The following is a 21,310-nucleotide window of genomic DNA, read 5'->3' as shown; positions in this document are numbered from 1 at the left end:
TACCAAGTTGCATCGCTTTATCCGTATTTGGTAATGAACTATCGCACTTTTTGGGTTTTTCGAAATTTTCGATATCGAAAAAGTGGGCGTGGTTATAGTCCGATTTCGTTAATTTTTAATAGCGATCTGGGATGAGTGCGCAGGAACCTACGTACCAAATTTCATCAAAGCTACTTCAAAATTTACTCAAGTTTTCCTGCTTACGGACGGATATGGATAAATAAATTTCTTTTTTCGCCCAGATCATTTTGATATATAGAAGTCTATATCTATCTCGATTAATTTATGCCGTTACGGATTACCGTTATGCGAACAAAGTTAATATACTCTGTGAGCTCTGCTCAGCTGAGTATAAAAATTATTCGCTGAAAGTGAGACACTCTATGTAATATTCATACATACATAAATTGACATACAACGTGCATTTCTTTCACCTCTGTATAACGTAATTCACATACATATGCAATATAAAAGTACATAAGTCGCACAAGCACTCATTTTACAGATGTAAGAAGCGTTTTTGTAATTTTAAAGGACCATGCTAATGTACACATGCATGCGTAACAGCTCCGACACATAAGCAGTTTTTCATATAGATGAGTTTAACACATGCTTGTGTATTATGAGTAGATTGCATGTATTTTTATGGAGAATGGTAGAATGAGCGACACTAGCACCATCTGATATTGAAAAGTAGCCAACTCCCCAATTTTGTTCCAAGCAAATCATAAGAAGAAGATAAAAGATTTTTGTTACCGATCAGTTTGTTTGGCATGCAAATTTTTAATTTATATAAGCTTTTCTGATCTAATTGTTGATAGTGCGAATAAAAGAGACTTATTCCACCTTTTAACTCAACGTTTCGCCAAATTTCCTTGGCATCATCAGGAGTTAAGATATCTATATTTATTTAATATAAGAAAGCGAACATTACAATAAGTTTTGTGTATTTTTTTACATACATATATATAGAGATATGTAAGGAGACGGTGAACATGATTACACATAAAACAAAAATTACACTTGACAATAATGTTAATTTTGCACTTACTTTCATAAAAATGTGTTGCTTTAAATATTAAAATATGTTAAAACCATTAAACTATTAAAACTAAATCAAAAATCGATACCATCGTTTTTTATGGTAAACTTGTCACTATAAATGTTATAAACATAATAAATATGAAGCGGCAATATTGTCAGTGTCTTCTCTTCTGTTAATCGTATGTTCTCTTTTTTGAAGTATTCGAAGGCTCTCTATGGTGTATCTCGTTTTTTCTCTTTTCTCTTTGTCCAATATTCTTGTATTTGCAAAGTCAGCTGTGTGGTTGTTTGTTACCGCGTGTTGAGATAAAGTTGTGCTTTGTTTTTGTTTGCGTATGTCGGCTTCGTGTTCAGCTAATCGCGTACCTAGTGTTCTTTTTGTTGTGCCAATGTACACTTTGTTGCAGTTTTCGCTGTCGTTACCTTTGCACTGTATTTGATATACTACATTACTTTGTTGTTGGATATCTATAGGGCTTTTTGTTTTTGTGAAAAGCCGACTCTTTCGATTTTGTTTGAGTGGGTTTCATAGTATGGGCACCATATTAGAGAACAATACTCTAGTCTGCTTCGAACAAGAGATATGTAAAGAGCTTTTAAAGTGCAAGGATCTCTGAAATCCATTGAATTTCTTCTTATGAACCCTATCATAAAAAAAGCTTTTGATACTATTAAGTCAATGTGTTGAGAAAATGTTAGCTTTGAGTCGAAAATAACACCCAAATCTTTCATTTTGGTACTTCTAGCTAGAGCACAATTGTCTATATTGTAACTAAATATTATGTTGTTAGACTTCCTAGAGAAGGTGACAACACAGCATTTATTGATGTTCAGTTTGAGACAATTCAAAGTGCACCACTGATTCAGTGAATTGAGATCGACTTGTAACTTATGGCTATCACTTGCATCACGAACGGTACAAAAAAGTTTGACGTCATCCGCGAACATTAGGCACTTAGCGAATTTAAAGCAATTCGGTAGGTCGTTAATAAATAAAAGAAATAGCAGTGGTCCGCAGTGAGTACCCTGAGGTATACCTGACCACGCGTCGATAAATAGTCTTGAGGTTGTATTCCCTAACTTAATAAATAGTTTCCTGTTTGACAGAAAACTAGCGAAGAAATTAATGAGAATGCCACTAACTCCGTAACTTCGTAACTTCTGCAAAAGTATGGTATGACATACTTTATCGAAGGCTTTGGAGAAGTCTGTGTAAATCACATCAAGTTGTGCCTGCTTTCCGAACGCACCCACTATACTATTCGATAATAGGGTCAAGTTCGAACAGGTTGATCTTCCAGGAAAGAAGCCGTGTTGATCTTTAGAGATAAAATCCCGAACATGGTCAAATAACTTTGATTGGATTATGTAGTCGAACAATTTGGCCAGTGTCCCCTGTATAACGATAGGCCTATAATTACAAACATCATTACGATCACCAGACTTAAAGACCGGAACAATGTGACATAACTTCCACTGTTCGAGAAAAGTACCCTTATTGATGCAATGCTGGAAAAGCTGGGATATGGGATTAGCTAAAGTATAGCAGCAACGCTTGAAAAATACAGGCGCAAATCCCTCGGAGTCATGTTTGGAACTGGACTTTAGCGATGAAATAGCGGATAGTACATCCTCTTCGGCGATTGAAAAGGAGGTTATAGAAGGTAAAGGTATGGAATGAAATGTAGGCGATATAGGAATGCTATGATTCTCATAAACTTTCTGAAAAAACTTTGCAAACAAGTCGCAGGACTCGACAGTATTATCAGAGATAGCGCCATCATATTCCAAGTTCGTTGGGAATCCATTTGTTTTCCTCCTGGAATCTATGAATTTCCAAAATCCTCTCGGATTGGACTTTAAATTCGTTTCAACGGTATACATATAGTGCCTAAATAAGAAGTTATGAAGATGATCAAACTCCTTTCTTAAATGAATGAAGTTAAGACAATTGATTTCAGAACTATTATTCTTGAACTTCTTAAAAGCCTTATTCTTTTTATTTCTCAAGTTAGAGAGTCTTAGATTGAACCAAGGTGGCTTGTTTTTAGCTGCTCATCTTTTTAGGGGAACAAAATTAGAGATGGCTTCAGAAAAAATGGAACACAATATCTCGTAAGAAGTATTGGGACAGCCGGAATTTTTCAGAAACTCCCAATCGGAAGAGTGCAAAAAATTATTTATAGATTCATAATCGGCACTCATGTAATCACGCCGAGCTAGTGGTTCATCTTTTACGGTATCGAAACTATAAAACATAATACTAAGAAAAATAGCCTTATGATGAAAACTATTATTCAAAATTGGAGATAGACATTCATGGCATGATACTTTTAAATTATTAGTAACAAATATTATATCTAGGATTTTATTATTGTCATTCTGAACTCCGTTACGTTGCAGGAAACCATGAGAGAGCAAAGTGCTTACGACATAGATTTCGACGCTGGAGCTGAGATTATGCGGTATTAAAGTTTTATTATGATTTTCCCAAGAGATATTGGGTAGATTAAAGTCGCCTAAGAAAATAATTTCATCACCAGACTTTAGAGAATTTGAGATTGCAATCACATTTTCTAAATGTTTAACATACATTTCTATACCACTACCAGGAGGAACATAAGAAACTAAAAGTATTAATGATTTGTTGCTAGTAAATTTAACTCTAACACAGATTTGATCTAACAACCCATCGGATAAATCAAGACTGATTGCGTTACTGCACAAATGTGCTCTTACAGCCAGTAAAACACCACCACCCTTCTCGTGCCCAGTAGCTAGAACATCCCGATCGGTATACATTACACATTATAGTGATCATCGAAGTATTCGCTTGAATATATGGCACAGTTTAGCCAAGTTTCAGTAATAGCCACGAAGTCATATTCATGCAATGATGTATCGCGACGAGTTTGGCCCGCTTTGGTGCGCATGCCACCAACGTTCTGATAGTATAAATAATACTTCCGCTATTGGTGTTTCTGCCAATGATATTTCCGCTCCTGGCGTCTCTGTCAATAATATTTATTGTGTTAATGGTGTTATCCCTAAAGTATCTGTTTCGAGGCACGAATTAAGTTCTAGTCGTGTGTATGGCGGTAGTTCCGCGGGAAAATTTAATCATTGTTCTAATAATAACATGAAAGCAGGCAGTTCCATTAACATTATCGTTGATCCTGTTGATCAAGAATTATCTCATTTAAGAAAACAAATTGAAATAGTTACTTTAAAAAGACATTTACGTGAATTAGAACAAGCCGCAGGTGTGCCTGAAGTATATATTAATAATAAAAACATCGAACATGCCATTACAAAATTCAGTGGCGATGATATTACATATTCTGTTAGATTTTTTATAAACGATTTTGAAGAAATAATGAACACGGTAAATGCCGATGACCATTTACGGTTTTGGAGTTTACGTCGTTCTCTTCCTGACACATCAAGAGTATTCCTTTCTACAATATCTGCTGTAACATATAAACAGCTTTGTGAGCAACTTATTAATGAATTTGACAGAAGTGTCAGCCGACGAGATGTGTATAAAATGTTGCGTCAACGACGTTGGCAGAAGAAGAATGAATCTCTTCATTGCTATATTCTGTGCATGCAAACAATTGCAAGACGTTCTGATATCACTGAATCAGAAGAGATTGAATTTATTATTGATGGTTTGGAGAAGAATGTTTCCAATATAACCCTTCTTATAAGTGCTCGAACAAGCAATGAGTTAAAGATGTTGGTGTCACGGTATGAAAATAAATATTTGAGCCGTGAAAGCGAAGAAATCACTAAGCTACCGTTCAAGGAAAGCAAAGTTGAAAATAAAGTGCATACAAATATCTGTTTTAATTGCGCACAAACAGGACATATGTATAAAGCCTAACTGTCCATACTCTATGAGACCAAAAGGATCTTGTTTCCAATGCTGGGAAATGGGTCATGAGTATCGTTCATGTCCAAATCTCAAGAAAATTTTACACAAACTAGTTAAGCAACAAGTAGCTGCAATTAACGATTTCGAAGATGTAGACCGTTATGAAGTAGTAGACGCTTTTAATGAAGTATGTATTAAGTTCCATAATAATGAAAAAGCAGTTTTTAATAAGTATATTTCTCTCTTTGACACCGGTAGTCCGGTTAGTTTGATTCGTGAATCTGATGTTCTAGTTGAGCTAACAAGAGCAAGCAGACGTCCATTAAATTCAAATTTTATTGGTGTTGGAGGAAATAAATTATCAATTAAAAATGAGTTAGATTGTTTAGCAAATTTTAAAAATGAAATAAAAACAATTAAGTTTTTCATACTATCGGATGAATGTATGCTCATGCCAGCAATTTTGGGGCGAGATTTCCTGTCTAAATTTAATATTTGTTTAAAAAAACTTAAACTAAAATATTCCAAGGAAAAATTAATACAAATAAGGAAAATTTGTGGTATTGTAAATGAAAAAAATTTAACTCATAATGTCAGCAGATACGATCTTTTAAGATCAATCAATGATAGTCCGAAGCCTACTTTATCTCTAGTAAACGGATGTCATAATGAAAGTGCAGATACTAATGATATATTTTGCATTGATTTTTTTCCGATTTGCCAGAACCAGATATAAACCTTAAATTATATAAAACTAAGAAATGAATTTTGCATGATATAATAACAAAATCCCACCTTAAACCAAATGATATAACGGTTCGTCCACTCGATTATGAAATGAAAATTCATTTGACGACCGAAACCCCGTTTTATTGCACCCCGCGACGCTTATCTTATTTAAAAAAAACTGAGGTACAAACTACTATTGATGAGCTGATGAAGGAAGGGATCATTAGACCTAGTAACTCACCATATGCTTCTGCAATAGTTTTAGTTAAAAGAAAAGGTAAAATGCGAATGTGTATAGATTACAAAGGTTTAAATAAATTAACAGTGAGGGATAACTACCCGCTACCTTTAATAGATGACTGCATTGAATATTTAGAAGGGAAAAATATATTTACAGTATTAGACTTAAAAAGTGGATTTCATCAAGTCAAGATGTATCCAGAATCTGTTCAATATACTGCTTTTGTAACGCCGAATGGGCAATATGAGTATTTAAGAATGTCATTTGGATTAAAAAATGCACCTGCTGTATTCCAAAGATTTATAAATACGATTTTTAGAGACTTCATTGATTCAAAACAACTAATTATATATATGGATGATATAATAATAGCTTCGCGAAATTTTGAGCAACATAAAGAATTATTAGATATAGTTTTGAAACGTATTTCAGAAAAAGGCTTAAAGTTAAATCTTAACAAATGTAAATTTGGCTATCACGAAATTGAATATTTAGGATATTTAGTAACTTCTAAAGGCATTTCACTTACATACTCATTTGAAGGCAATAAAAAATTATCCTCTACCAAGAAACCAAAAAGAGTTACACTCTTGCATAGGACCTTTTTTCGACGCTTCGTACCATCATTTTCTCGGATTGTGAAACCATTACAACAACTGTTTAAACAAAATATAAGCTTTGATTTTAACGAACAGTATGTTAGTGCATTTCAGGAACTTAAAAAACTAAATTGACTGAATGTCCAGTGTTAGCTATTTATAATCCTTTAAAAGAAACGGAACTACATTGTGATGCAAGTTCATTGGGGTTCGGATCAGTTTTATTGCAGCGTCAAGATGATGGTAAATTTCATCCAGTTTCTTATTTTTCAAAAACTGCTACAAGTGCTGAAAGCAGATACCATAGTTTCGAACTTGAAACCCTAGCAATAATTTATGCGTTGAAAAGATTTAATGTATATCTTGAAGGTATTCCATTTAAAATTGTTACAGATTGCAATTTACTTGCATTTACTTTAGGAAAGAAACAGGTGAATGCTCGTATTGCAAGATGGGCATTAGAACTTGAAAGTTTTAATTATACTATTCAACATCGAATTGGTGCATCCATGGGACATGTTGATGCGTTAAGTCGATGTCAAGTTGCCAACATAGATATTAGTGAAGCTGAATTTCAAATACGGATAGCCGAAGAACGTGACAATGAAATACGAGCTTTAAAAGAACGCATGGAAAAAGAGGAAGTAATAGACTTTAAATTTTCAAATGGTTTAATTTATAGAGACAAAGGAGCAGAAAAAGTAGCACTTTATGTGCCAAAAGAAATGGAGGACAATATTATAAAACAGATACATGAAAAAATAGGGCATCAATCTGTTCAAAAAACCGTGATGACGTTATGTTTACATTATTGGTTTCCGAAAATGAAACAAAAAGTTGAAAAATTTATACAAAACTGTCTCAAATGTATTATTTATGCAGAGCCCGTTCGAATAAATGAACGAAATTTGTTTAATATACCTAAAAAACCTGAACCATTTGACACAATTCATATTGATCATTTTGGTCCTCTCCCTTCAATTCAATCTAAACGGAAACACTTGTTAGTCGTGATTGATGCTTTTACAAAATTCGTTGAACTTTATCCGACAAATTCAACAAGTAGTAAAGAAGTTACCGCTGCTTTAGATAAATATTTTAGTTATTATAGTCGTCCAAGGCGCATTGTAAGCGACAGAGGTACATGTTTTACGTCATTGGATTTTGAAAACTTTTTATTAAAGCGAAAAATATTACATACTAAAGTAGCTACCGCCTCTACACAAGCAAATGGGCAAGTGGAGCGAGTAAATAGAGTTTTGAAAACCATGTTAGGTAAGCTTAGTCATCCACTTAACCATGCAGATTGGTCCAACAAACTTCTCCAAGTGGAATATGCCATTAATAATTCTGTTCACAGTACTACGGGAAATTCTCCTAGTAAAGTTTTATTCGGCGTAGAACAGAGGGGTGAAATAGTGGATGAGTTTACAGAGTACTTAGATAATAGAATAAATGTTAATGAAGCGCGTGATCTGGATCAAATTAGATTAAATGCATCTGAAGCTATTAAGAAAAAGCAGGAATATAATTTAAACTATTTCTTCAAAAAAATTGTGATGGTAAAAGAATATGAAGTGGGAGATTTTGTAGTCATAATAAATGTAGATTCGGTTGTGGGAACAAACAAAAAACTCATACCGAGGTTTAAAGGCCCTTATGTAATACATAAGATTTTAGGAAATGATAGATATGTGGTGCGAGACGTAGAAAACTGTCAGTTGACTCAATTACCTTATGATGGCGTTGTTGAAGCTAATAAAATGAGATAGTGGCTTGGAAATAATAATAATGGTGTCGTTTCTGCTGAAGAATTAAATGAGTTATGAAATATTAGCTTTTATCGGATTGTTATCTCAATTATAATTAACTGTTTATATATAAAGAATTTTAATATATGTAAACAATTTTGAAATATTTTTTTTAAACTTAATTTAGTCTTTAAGATATATGACCGGGGACGGCCTTAGTCAGGTTGGCCGAGTTGTAAACCACAATATACATTTGAGCATTATCAACTTTTAAATAAGTATGTTTGTAATTTATGTGAAATATGTTTTTACACTTTTCTCTAATATTCATTTTTGATGTATAAAAAAATATTCATTGAAAATATTTTGTAATTAGTAAAACAACTTTTAAATATTAAAATAAAATATTAAATAAGCAAAGAAGAAAGCTTTTTAAATATAACAATCGAATACGACACAAAATATGTTAGCAAGTATTTTTGTTGTATAGGGAGAATGTTTACAACAGTGCTTCGCGAAATTTTGTATGTGAATCGGCAAGGCGTAATAAACTTCAATTGCCAAGTCTGAAGTTCCTTCATATTTACAAACGCAAAATCTTGGTTGTTGTGGCGATGTTATTGGAATGCATAAGCTTATGTTAAACGCATTTATATGAAAAATGTCATTGTGTCACTGCCTTAACTTATGTCCATTCTTTTTGTTATTATGTACTATGCAATCTTACAACGTTTCTATGTAATACAATTATTACTTATTATATCTATGAAATAAATAATTACAAAATAACAATTACAAACAAAAACTGAAGAAGTTTTGTAAGCGTGCTCGTTTTTTAAGTTATTGCATTTAAATTTTCCAACTTGCTTAGAATTGACCCCAATGATTATACTCGGTGTTGCAAAATATTCGGAGTTTGGGAATGTAGCGAGGTTTTTCTGATATACATATGGAAGGGTTTTTTGTTTACATATTTATTTTGGAAAAGCCACATGCTCTTTTGAAGACGAAGCTATGTATTTATGTACGAATTAATAAAATTAACATATACATATGTTTAAACAATTTTGCATGCACAGATTTCCATTGGATGAAATAAAAATACCTGAACAATTTTCTGTACTTAAATTGTAATTTTCTGAATATGAATTGGAAATTTCTGAACTTGAATTGTAAATTTATGAACTTGAGTTGCAATTTTCTGGACTTGAATTAGAAATTCTGAATATGAATTGTAAATTTCTGAACTTGAATTTTAATTTTCTGAACTTAAATTGGAAATTCTGAACTTGAATTGTAATTTTCTGAACATGAATTGTAATTTTCTGAACTTCAATTGTAATTTTCTGAACTTAAATTGGAAATTCTGAATTTGAATTGTAATTTTCTGAACTTAAATTGGAAATTCTGAACTTGAATTGTAATTTTCTGAATATGAATTGGAAATCTCTGAACTTGAATTGGAATTTCTGAACTTGAATTGTAATTTTCTGAACTTGAATTGGAAATTCTGAATATGAATTGTAAATTTCTGAACTTGAATTGCAAATTTTTGAATTTAAATTGGAAATTTGAACTTGAATTGTAATTTTCTGAATATGAATTGTAAATTGCTGAACTTAAACTGGAAAAGGTGTAGATTACAACAACCCCAATGGGCAGATATCAACCGAAAGGTGGACATCCATAGAAAGGGAACTGATAAGTGTCATGACCAAAATTATGTATTAAGAATCAAATAAAGCGCTACCAGCCTTAGAAACAGCTGGATGGAACAACAGGGTTAAACTGATGACCTGCACCAATAACGCGACTTTAGAATGGCTGCAGAGAGTTGCTCCAGACCTTGCAAAAACAAAAGGGCGCAAGGTTGAAGGTTGTGGAATCGTTAAATTTTCATAAAAATTAAGAAAACGCAAAAAATTACAAACATATTCCACAAACATTGTCTCTTAGTCAAAACGTATTCAAAAAAATAAATAAAATATACAAAAAGGTAATAAATACATCAACTCAAATATTTTTTGGTTACGGATATGGCGAAAAACCAATTGGTTGGCTATGTTATGGTTATGGCTACGGCGTTATGGTATGGCACCATTGGCCAATTACATTGATTTTCACAAGGTTGGTTGTGGGTCAGCTGTTTTATATAGATATGGATACGTCAACTTTTCCAGGGCCTTAAGGGCCTAGCAAAGTTGTCATAGTCATAACGCCAGTAATACCCATATTTTTACCTATCCATATCTACTGGCATCGGTTATTGGTGCCATAACCTAAAAATTTGACAATTTCATAAAAAAAATAAAATGCAAAAAGTGACTAACAAATTCCACGACTAATAAGTCACGTAGTCAAAACGGTAATTATTTACTTTAGGTCACAGCTGCTAAAACTCGACGCGTTTTGGACCCAGGACGACGAATGCGAGAAATCAAAAATATTATTTCTGTCAAACAATATTTCCAAAAAACCGAAAAATGGCATCGGAGCGCTCCGGAACCGGGAGTGGGATCCATAGTATTTTTTATGGGCTGGGCGTTATGGTACGGTAACATTGACTAATTCCATTGGACGCTTTCAGCAAATACCACTGTTGATCAGCCGTTGAGTATTTACTTTCTGAACACAACGTTGAGTACTTTATGTATGGGGATTCAAGGGGTTCATAAGCGTAATAAAAATCTTTATAAGTTCAAAGCTTCCGCAACCCAATTTTCAATCTCACCTACGCGAGGGGAATCCTGTTACAAATAAGAATGTATCATAAACCCAAAACCACAAATCACCTACCCAGATTGGCCATTCACGAGTTCAAAATTGCTTCGTTCTGCGCATCTACGTCATAGTTGACTCTTGAGCGAATAAAAAAAAAAAACCAGAAAAAAAGAGCTAAAGGAAAAGAGTCAATTCATACATCATAAAAACAACTGATCCAATGTTTAAATGCGCAAAGCGCAATCTTATTGTGATTTCGGACCCAAAATCTGCGGGGAGTGCTTTTTGTCGTTAATACAACAGCAGTACTTTATGTTACGTTCCAATGAAGCGTGATCCAGATACGGATAGAAATTTAACATGCAAAGGCAACAATGTGATCCATATGGATCAGTCCTTTGCATTTTAAAGTAATTGTTATAAATTGAGTTTTTCCTCTTAATATTAGAGTTTCCGAGTTCGGATTATGTTGTTGACGTCAATACGCGTCTCTTGACACCTCTCGATATTTTTGGAGTCGTTTTAGCACTGCCAAGCTGTCGTATAGAATTACCAAAGAGGATAAATATAATAAGAGACGTCACTCGTTACTTTGCGTAATGTTATTCGCTAGGTTACTCGCAGGATTTTTTTGCTAATTGAAAAACCTTATTTCTAAAATTTTGATGTTTTTTATATTTATCCTCTTTGGAATTACCAACTTTTCCATCTCCCTACTGTTGCCAGCGTATCAACAAAGATTGTGTTTGCTGAAAGCGCCCACGGCTATAATGTGAACGCAGAAATAATCTTGCGGTTATGAATCGTTCGACAAACACTACTTTTTCACTACGATTTCTTCTCAGTACTCGTTACAAAAGTATCGATTACAAATTTCTTGGTATCGGAAAAAAATTCTCGATACCTAGTTGTATTTGCTAGTATCGTTTCATCCCTAAATAAACTTATATTGCCGCTTTAAATTTGCAACTCAAAAGTTATTTCGATCAATAATAATGTATAAAAATACATATCCAATTATACGTGGTGTGTTACAACGGGAATTACGTTCCTTTACAACATTTCCAGGAATTAAACAAATGCCTCTGGTGGCTTGTCAATTACAGACACAGATACAAACCACTTGCATATGTTTCCCACAAGTACGATGTTATGCAAAAAGCAAAGATAAGAAAAAAGAAAAGGGTAAAAAATCGGGAGCAAAAGTCGAAATAAATGAAACTCAACTACGAGAAGTATTGGATTTGGATGCATTGAATGGTCAAATGCAAAAAGCAATACAACAAATGAAAGATGATTTTATAAAACAATTGTCGATCCGTTCTACTTCGGGTGCTGTAGAAAAGTTGCGAGTGCTTGTCGATGGTGCTGAACATGAATTACAAGAACTCGGACAAATTTCAAGGAAAAATCCCAAAACAATTGTAGTTAACATGATTGCATTTCCTCAAACTATACCTGATGTACTGAAAGCCTTAGAGAATAGTGGCATGAATCTTAATCCTCAACAAGATGGAACAACTTTATTTATTCCAATACCTAAGGTTACAAAAGAACATCGTGAGAGCCTCTCGAAAAATGCAAAAAGCCTATTCATCAAGTATCGAGATTCAATTAGAGATATTCAAAATATTGCCATAAAAAAAATTAAAAAACAATCGGATATATCCAAAGATGATAATTTTGCTATTCAAACACAAATTGCAGCCATAGCTGATAGGTATATAGCAGAAGCGGATAAACTATTGGCAACAAAGCAAAAGGAATTACTGGGCGATTCCTAAAAGATAACATACATGTGGCAATTCCTGCTCTCCGGCCGGTAAGGACATTGACCATCGTCATAAACCATTAAATCGTGATTAAATTTCATTTATTTTTCGCGTTCTAATGAAATGTTTCTTGAATACATAAATAAAGTGCCGGTTCGAACGTTCGCAAAATGGAGCTCATAAATGTTAGGCACCCTCTCACTTTGATCGTATAAAGTATAAGCTAAGATGAGCTGTCATACTTTTTATAACCGGGCAAACAATCGTCCGAGCAGTCTTCCTTTAATACCAAGGTTCTGCTAGTAATCGCTTTTAGTCAGACTTGGACCACTCTTCTGACTTGATTTCTGGCTTAAACACCCCGATATATGCGTCCAACGTCTGCCATCAAAAAAATTTTAACAAGCACTTTACTTTTTCTGTCCGGATTGACAGTCTGCAGGAAACGCCCGTACACTTTGAAACATACATACTATATGAAGCTCGATCGATGTGAAAGACTGAATCATTTAGAAATGTTAATAAAGTTTTGTCATTTATGTAAAATAATGGGTTTTTTTTTATTTTATTATTATTTTTTTTTGAACGGGACTTAGCAGAATAAATAGTACTCAAAAGTGATATTTCCGGATGATGCCTGATAAATTTAATTATTTATTCAGTCTTCGGGGTTTTCCGACCGGCATAACCAAAAAACTCACTTTTCTCAAAATTAAGTTAGCGCGCGTTACGATATCTTAAATGTTAATCTTTCCAGAAAATATCAATTTACACTGTAATATCCAACACTCAGTTCATACTATCGACATTTCTCAACCAAACAACTCAGCGTTTTCCCGGCTAAAAAAACAAACAATTTTAACCCATATGATCTCACCCTAAATTTTTTGTCGAGTATTTGATGGAAAATTACAGATTAGGGTCCCTGAATCCAAACATCGGGCACAAGTGGGGTTGGTTTTTTTTTTTTTTTACTTTTCTCAACAGTGTGCTGAGTAAAAACATAAATTATATGAAGATAATTACATAATACTCGCATGTATATAAAAAATCATAATAAATAAAAATATTGAGAGGGGTGTTAGAGGCGTTGGTTCTACAATAGAGCTGAAGCGATGGTTGGTGTCATGTGGGGACCCGTTACAAGCGGTTTTGTATGTCGGGGTGGATTCTGGATAGGTAAGAGTTTAACCTCTTGGGTACAGGATTCACCGGGTAATTCCTGGCATAGATGTCCGACGCCTGTTTGCGGAGTTCACTGAGGAGCTATTGTGTTTTTTGTCTTCATACGGCTGTGTTCTCAGGCACCGTATTTCCTCATAGTGCTTACGGAGATGACTCTTTAAGCCGCTGGGCGGTGTTGGCTTATCAATAAGATATTTGTTGGGATGCCTAGGTTTCTGGGTATTCAACAGGAACTATTTGCTTAGCATTTCATTTCTCTCCCTAATGGTGAGTATTCTCGCCTCATTATGTAGATGGTGTTCTGGGGACATAAGACAACCCGTGGCGGTTCTGAGGGCAGTATTTTCGCAGACCTGTAGCTTCTTCCAGTGAGTAGTCTTTAGACTTGGCGGCCATATCGGGGCGCGTAGCATACATCGGCTGGCCAATTGCTTTGTAAGTGGTAATAAGCGTTTATCTTTTCCCCAAATACTGCCAGCAAAAGATTTGAGGATTTTATTACAGCTCTGGATTTTCGGTAAAATTGCGGCTGCATGTCATAAGAGGCCATTTTAATACCAAATTGATTCAACCCTTTCAAGGGGTTGCGAGCTTATCCAAGCCAATTGCCAACCTCACCTACCCTGTGACGAATCCTGTTTCCTTAACAGCCGAGACTTTGGCGACCCCAAGTTCCTCATGGATGGTATGGCCTAGAAGGTTTCACGTGGTCAGACCAAAAGCCCGACTCTAAATTTTATCGTAGAACATTGTCTTTGCCAAAAAAAAAACTACAATTGTTTTCTCCTGAGGGGAACAATCATTTGGGAAATGAAATTTGGAAGTCAGATGTTTTGCCAAATGATATTCATTGAAAATAAATACAATGCATAGTAATGCGTTGATACCGTTGTGGACGAAAGTATAGATAAATTAGTTAACCAACAACTTCAATATCAGTTTAAGAGGGATGTATCATAGCACAAAATCTCTGCAGTTGCCTTTCATTCAGCAAGCATTTTACTGACGGCGTTGCTGAGTTCAGTACTTTTTCAGCTTTGCGCCAATATCTTTTTAAGGAATTTTTACCTTCTTAAAAAAATTATTTAATAAGAGTAATAAAAGCATACTTACCTCGCGTGATTTAGCTGAATTTCGTTCAAGTAGCTTGTTGTATGATATATTTTCTTTCCTTTGTTTCTCACGAAATTTAAGAGTTTTTATTTTACTCTGTGTACCAATTACATACTGTTGCGTCTTGATGACCGAAGCATATACTGAATCAATTTTTGTGTACCAAGCTTTTAACTCACTTTCGTTATACGAATGGCTTGTTTCTGAAGAATTTTCCAGTTGAATCATTTTAGCTTTGCAACGTTCATTTTCTTCCATAAGCTCGGTAACTTTTTTTATATAAAAATCTTTCGGCATATTTGACTTGAGCACATTCTGTTTAAGTGTTGTACGAATTTTCTTCGCTCGGCTGGCATACTAAATATATGGAGAAAATATTATATTTTGTTTTATGATATTAAATAAATACATTTATACCTTGAGAGTATTATATGTATCCTCATACGTCAAGGAACTCATCGAAACATTAGCTATCATTAAAGTTTGGCAATTTCCACCTAGTGAATCCTTTAATATGCGTGTCAAATTGGAATCACGATATGGAATATGCTTCATTCCATCTGCTAATTTGTTTATACAATTCCCAAGTGCTAGTAAACTCTTATTTATACTTGCACCTTCTTTAAAGCGCACGCCTATTCCTTTGGTACTAGCAGCACGTTCACTTCCTGCTAAATCAATCATCGATAATTTTACTGTACGTTTTGTACCTGTTTTCCGATCTGTCATGCGAATATGTACTTGAAAAATAGCATGAGAGCGTGAGCTCTCCGCATTGGCATCAGTTGGATGCTGTGTCCGATTGGAATTTCCCTGTGCCAACAGTTGCAAAAGTTCTTCAGCACTGTATATTGGTTTTAAATCGAGTCCTCTTACAGCTACCCCATTTGAATCTTCTCGAAGTTTTAATGGTCCAGTTTTTGTTAAAAGGTTCATAACTAATTCATTGTAAACTTCCAAATAGCTGACTCCAACATCGAATTTATGAGTAGTACTTTGAGATTGAATTTTTTCAAATAATTCACGCATGGTAAGAAACGTTATACCCGGAACTGAATCATTACCTAGCATCGTAAATGTTTTTCCTGCACCAGTTGCACCATAAACAAACACAGAGCAATTATACCTTCAATTGAATAACCGTATTATTAAAATGAGACTTTGATATGCGAAGGCAAAGCTTGAACAAGGGGCCGCATGATGTCCTACGATCCGTGATTGAATAAATTAGAATAGCTCCGAAATGGTGAATCGGATTAATGAAATACGTTAACTATGTACAAAGCGTACTTACTAAATCAACGATTTCTTATCATGTTATTAAATAGTTTGGTAATAGTCTAGTTGAGGGGTCGACTGCTAATACGCTACCATCAGTATTAATAATCCGAAAGCGGAAAATAAAAATTTTAACCCGTTCAAAAGATATTAACGAAAAACCGAAAAAAGACCCGCGGGTACCACCGAAACCGGGGGTCGGATCCATGGTATTTCTGCGGTGGCGGCCTTCGGCCGCGATTATAAAAAATAACCCTGGGCTACGCCATGCCAAGTCCGGATGTGTGGTATAACCGTGGCTACCGCCACGGTGATGCACAATTTTTTTTGGGGGTACAACACAACAACAACCACATGGAAATCGCCAACTTCAAATGCAAATATCTCCAGACAGAGATAAAAATTTTCTTTTCCCCCATCGGATTATTGTTCTCGAGATTAATACGCGTCGTTTGACACCTCTCTCCATATTTTTGGTAGCGTATTAGCAGTCGACCCCTCAACTAGACTATTACCAATAGTTTGATAGTCTTATTTTTATCACTTGATTGAAAATAGTTTTCGGTCCCACTACGGCCCCTAAGAAACTTACCCATTAAGAACTGAAGCCACTAAAGGTGATGTACATTCGTCGAAAATTTGTTGATTTGTTGCTTCTGGGTCATAAACGCGATCAAAATCCATACTTATTTTCTTATTCACTCGTTTCGTTATGTCGCGATAACTTTGCTTGGTTCCTTGAAAAAAGAATTCATCATCTTCTTCGTCAGGATCAAATAGTAGCGTGCTGTTGTCAAGTACTTTTACAATTTGCCGCTGATTTTGCTCCAGCTCTTTTCGGTTGTATGGCCGGACGCGTACAACCACTTTAATATTTGTATGCCCTGCCGACATTTGATACTTTTATATCACTTGAATTAATGTATTTTACAATAAAAACCACACAAAAATAAATATTTTCAACAGCGTCCTGTTTATGTGGGCAAAATAGCTGTTTTTGTTTTAAGTTTGAAAATTGACACTGATGTTGGCAGCATTGTAGTTTATTTGACAGCAACAGTACTGCCACATAATTGTATATAAAGGATTTTGGATGTGGTGAATGGTGTGATGGTTACGGTGAGTGGCGAGATGGACATGGTGAAAGCAGTGCACGGACTTTACCACTTTATTGGTAGAACTACCAACTTTTTAGCCCTTTTTCATTCTCTACCACTTCTACCACCAAAGCCCAAAACTCTACCAACATTTCAATAGCTGTATTTCGTTGCTAACTAGTACAATTAAAACACCAGCTAGCTTACCGAATTGCATGGAAAGCAACAATAAAAAGTAATCGAGTTGAGTTGGCTAAGCGCTTTCAGTTGAAACCGCTTAGGTAATTGTCGACCTGATTGATAGGGTTTGTTTAGTGTTGCATATTCAAAAATAAGGCACTATTGTGAACGAGCGAATGAAATGAACATACGAATATGCAGATAAACAAAAATAACAAAATAACAGCGTGGCGGCAGAGTGACATACATATAAACAATCACACGCATTTCATGTATTTTGTTTTTGCAATTCTCTGGTTGAGTGTCAAAAACATACTGCGCTAGAAGTAGAAATGTCATAGCAGCGAAAAAAAAAGTAACAATTAGCTGATAAACCTCCACCATCTGTGTGGTTTTAGCATAATGAAACTGTTTAGCTAGCTGAAGCGTTTTCTTCAAGCTCGCTTGAAAAAAAATACACCTAATATTTTCCCATTGAAACCAAATACTGCGATCATTGGGTAAAAGCATTTATATGTTGAGCACACCCTAATAAAGAGGTGACACTAACCAAACTAACCAGTTTAAAAAATTTGTCAGTATTTCAAGCTCGAAGACAGGAAAAAAGCAAGTATCATATAGGCATAAGCTATGTATATACAAATTTGCATGTACTTTCTTGTTTTGTTTACATGTTTTTATAAATTGTTATTTCCGTGAAATGTACTTTATTTGTTTTACAATAAATTGCGAATTGTCAACTTCTACCACTATTTTAGTTTTTCGTTTACCAACATTCTCTTTTTATAAGTCCGTGCACTGGCACAAATCACACTAGAAGATTGCGCATTCACGAGTTCAAAATTGCTTCGTTCTGCGCAACTACGGCACACTTGACTGCTTGGACGAATGAAAGAAAGAGAGAAAAAAACCAGAGCTAAAGGAAAATGACGTAAAAATTGCCCATAAAAAACAGCTGATCTTTTGTTTACATTCGCAATGCGCAATCTTGGGGGTTTGATTTGTGGTGCAGTGGGTGAAAGGTTTTGTTATGTATAAAATTTGCACCGCCATGGTGGAATCACCAGGAAGTAAACAAAAAAGACAGAAAGTGAACGCTATCTGAAAGAGTAGGGATGTATTCTCAACGATCAGAAAAGGGTAAATTTTTACCAGCTTTAAAAAAATTGGAGTAAAAAAATTAGGTAACGTTTTACAAAACGGTGCACCAAAGGTGATATCAAAAGACGCCTCTGTTTTTATAATCAAAAGATATAAGTAAAAAATCGGTTCAAATTTTCTTGTGGTGTTTGTATTTTGTTCTCCGCGCATTTAATTTTGATCCCCAACCCGTTGTTGGACCCAGCCAGGGATATTTATTTTATTTAAATCGCGGCCGAAGGCCTCCAACGCAGAAAGGTATTCTGTGCAAAAAAAAACTATTGATCCAGCCCCATATTTCGGACCCCCCTCGGATAATGTTATGGTTTTTTTTTTAATATCTTTCTACAGCATTACAGTCTTCGCTTTAAGATTCTCTAAACGGAGGTCAAAGCTCGTCTTTTTTGATAAAATTAGGTGGTGCACGGTCTTGTAAAACGTTATCAAAAATAAATAATAATAAATAAATTTGTTACGAAATCCATTACAGAAACTATTTTTTTTTTCAGCATATTAGTTCCACTTACCTGCAATGCAAAAGGGGATACACAGTACCAGTGCATTACATTACTTTTAGCATTGAATAAAAATAAAAAAATTTCATTTTGTGAACAATATTGGTCTCTCTTTCTCTTGTTGGAAATTGTTTTTGTAATTTGACTATCCGATAAAGTTTCATAAGTTTTTGAGCTTGGATTTCGAGAAAAAATAAAGTAGTGACATATGTGCTAAATTACAGTCCATAACTGTAGCATTCCTTATCTTAGTGGTCTGATTTTTAGGGCAAACAACAAGAGTGAGTTACAATTTTTTTGCAAGCAAAGCGTAAGAAAAAGAATTCGTTAAAAGTTAAAAACTGTAATTTAGCAAATGAATAGAATACAAAATATTGTCACGGATATTAGCATCACTAAGTTATCCCATCACTAAGGCGATGCTAAGGCCATGCCAAGCAGTATTCACATCAATAATTCAATCATTATGTATCTACATAAACGAATAAATAATTGCGTCTACACATATGTACATATACGAGCATCGGAGCGGCAATGCACAAACACATGCATATATCTTATCTGAGTTGTCACAAGAGAGAGCAATAATTTGTGCACGTAGTTGTGGCTGGCGATTTTGTAGCCGAACTAACTAGTAACTTCTAGAAATCGAAGAGCCTAGAAGTATGCAGCGTAAACTATAAAAGCGGGGCAGGCGAGTAAGAAGTAATTCAGTTTGAGTTGAGCTATCAATCAGTTTGATTAAGCACGCGATCTGGCGGCCAATAGTAGAGTTTCATTTGAGTTATCAATCAGTTTGGTTATTAAGCCAGGGAGTAGCAAAGTATAAGTGTTATTGTGAAGTACTTACTAAAGGCCATTTTTTTCCATCATTCAATATTGGAGTTATTTATTCAACAGTTTAGTGATTCGAACTTAGCAGAGGATTGCAAATAAGAGGATTTGCAGCAAATTCGTTACAATATGTTAGCAAGTATTTTTCTTGTATAGTGAGAATGTTTATAACAGTTATAACAGGTTGTATCAAAAAATGCGTTCGCATCTCCGTTTTTGAATCTGAAAGCAGAAATTAAAAATTTTGTTTCTGTCGAAAGATATTTACAAAAAACCAGAAAATAACCCCGAGAGGATCCGAAATATGGATCCCGATCCATATTTTTTTTTTTGCACGAAACACTTTTTTGCGTTATCGGCCTTCGGCCGCGATTTTAAAAAATAACCTTGGTGCGCGCAGAACAACTTTTTCATTAGTGTGTGTACAACAAATCTTGATAAATACACAACCACTTGAAAATTTGAATCGATTTTTTGCTTATATCTTTTGACAGATGTTGCAACACCACCTTACATTTAAAACAAGAAGTGTGGCAATACTAAAACAAGAATAAGAACCATTTTGTAATGAAGACGTATATCAACGCCAGAACTACTGAATAACACAAATATTTCTCTTTTTTTCTAATATTATTCATTTTAACGGAAAACTAAAGTAAGAAAATGTTGTATTATACTATGGAAATATTGTAACACATTTCTCTATTAAACAGTTTTTTAAAGCTTCTGTAAGCAGAAATTTGCGTCTTATTTCTGGTGTGACATTTGCTATTAAAAGTTGGTGGACCAACATTCTTTAAAAAATTTAAAACCTTGAAAAGCACCTTACAATGGCCGAAAATAACGAAGATAAGGTAAGCTGTGGACTATGCAATGAACCTGATGAAGGGAAAATGGTGCAATGTGATGACTGTGACAAGTGGTTTCACTTCCATTGTGCTGGAGTCTCAGACGAAATCGAAAAGGTCGACTGGATCTGCAACGATTGTAAAAAAAACCAAACCATCATTCATACGGTAACACAAGCAACAAATACTATTGCAAGTCAAGCACAGCTCAAAGACAACACGGAGCATAAGAGTACCGACCAGACAAATGTAAGTACCACAGTTGATGTGTGTTTGGAGATACAGCGTTTGCAGGAGGAAAGACAAGCAGAGCTAAGTTACGTAGCAAGAAAGTACGACATTCTTAAACAACAAATTATAGCATGCAAAGCCACAGAAATTTCTCG

The 21,310-nt window shown here is 34.6% G+C and overlaps 2 protein-coding genes across 3 annotated transcripts in view; one reads left to right on the top strand and one right to left on the bottom strand.

Annotated features, from left to right (window-relative positions):
• Nucleotides 1-17,410, bottom strand: part of Klp67A (Kinesin-like protein at 67A) — a 62,697-nt gene extending 45,287 nt beyond the window's left edge. Inside the window, exons 1-3 of one of the 2 annotated variants that reach the window (XM_067789124.1) lie at nucleotides 16,903-17,410; nucleotides 15,450-16,158; nucleotides 15,033-15,389 (exon numbers count right to left, since the gene is read on the bottom strand). In XM_067789124.1, coding sequence (XP_067645225.1) covers nucleotides 15,033-15,389; nucleotides 15,450-16,158; nucleotides 16,903-17,204 — 1,368 coding nt within the window. In that variant the 5' untranslated portion in view covers nucleotides 17,205-17,410. The remainder of the gene's footprint in view (nucleotides 1-15,032; nucleotides 15,390-15,449; nucleotides 16,159-16,902) is intronic. The other variant, XM_067789125.1, reaches the window with a different exon arrangement.
• Nucleotides 11,891-13,283, top strand: mRRF1 (mitochondrial ribosome recycling factor 1). The gene has a single exon (XM_067789126.1). It carries the CDS (start codon nucleotides 11,958-11,960, stop codon nucleotides 12,744-12,746), a length of 789 nt encoding a protein of 262 aa, XP_067645227.1. The 5' UTR covers nucleotides 11,891-11,957; the 3' UTR covers nucleotides 12,747-13,283.
• Nucleotides 17,411-21,310: the final 3,900 nt, after the last annotated feature.

Source organism: Eurosta solidaginis, chromosome 5 (assembly GCF_040869045.1).
Source record: "Eurosta solidaginis isolate ZX-2024a chromosome 5, ASM4086904v1, whole genome shotgun sequence".
NCBI classification, from domain to species: Eukaryota; Metazoa; Arthropoda; class Insecta; order Diptera; family Tephritidae; genus Eurosta; species Eurosta solidaginis.
Note: the sequence above shows the minus strand (reverse complement) of the source record. Positions and strands in the feature narration are given on the sequence as shown.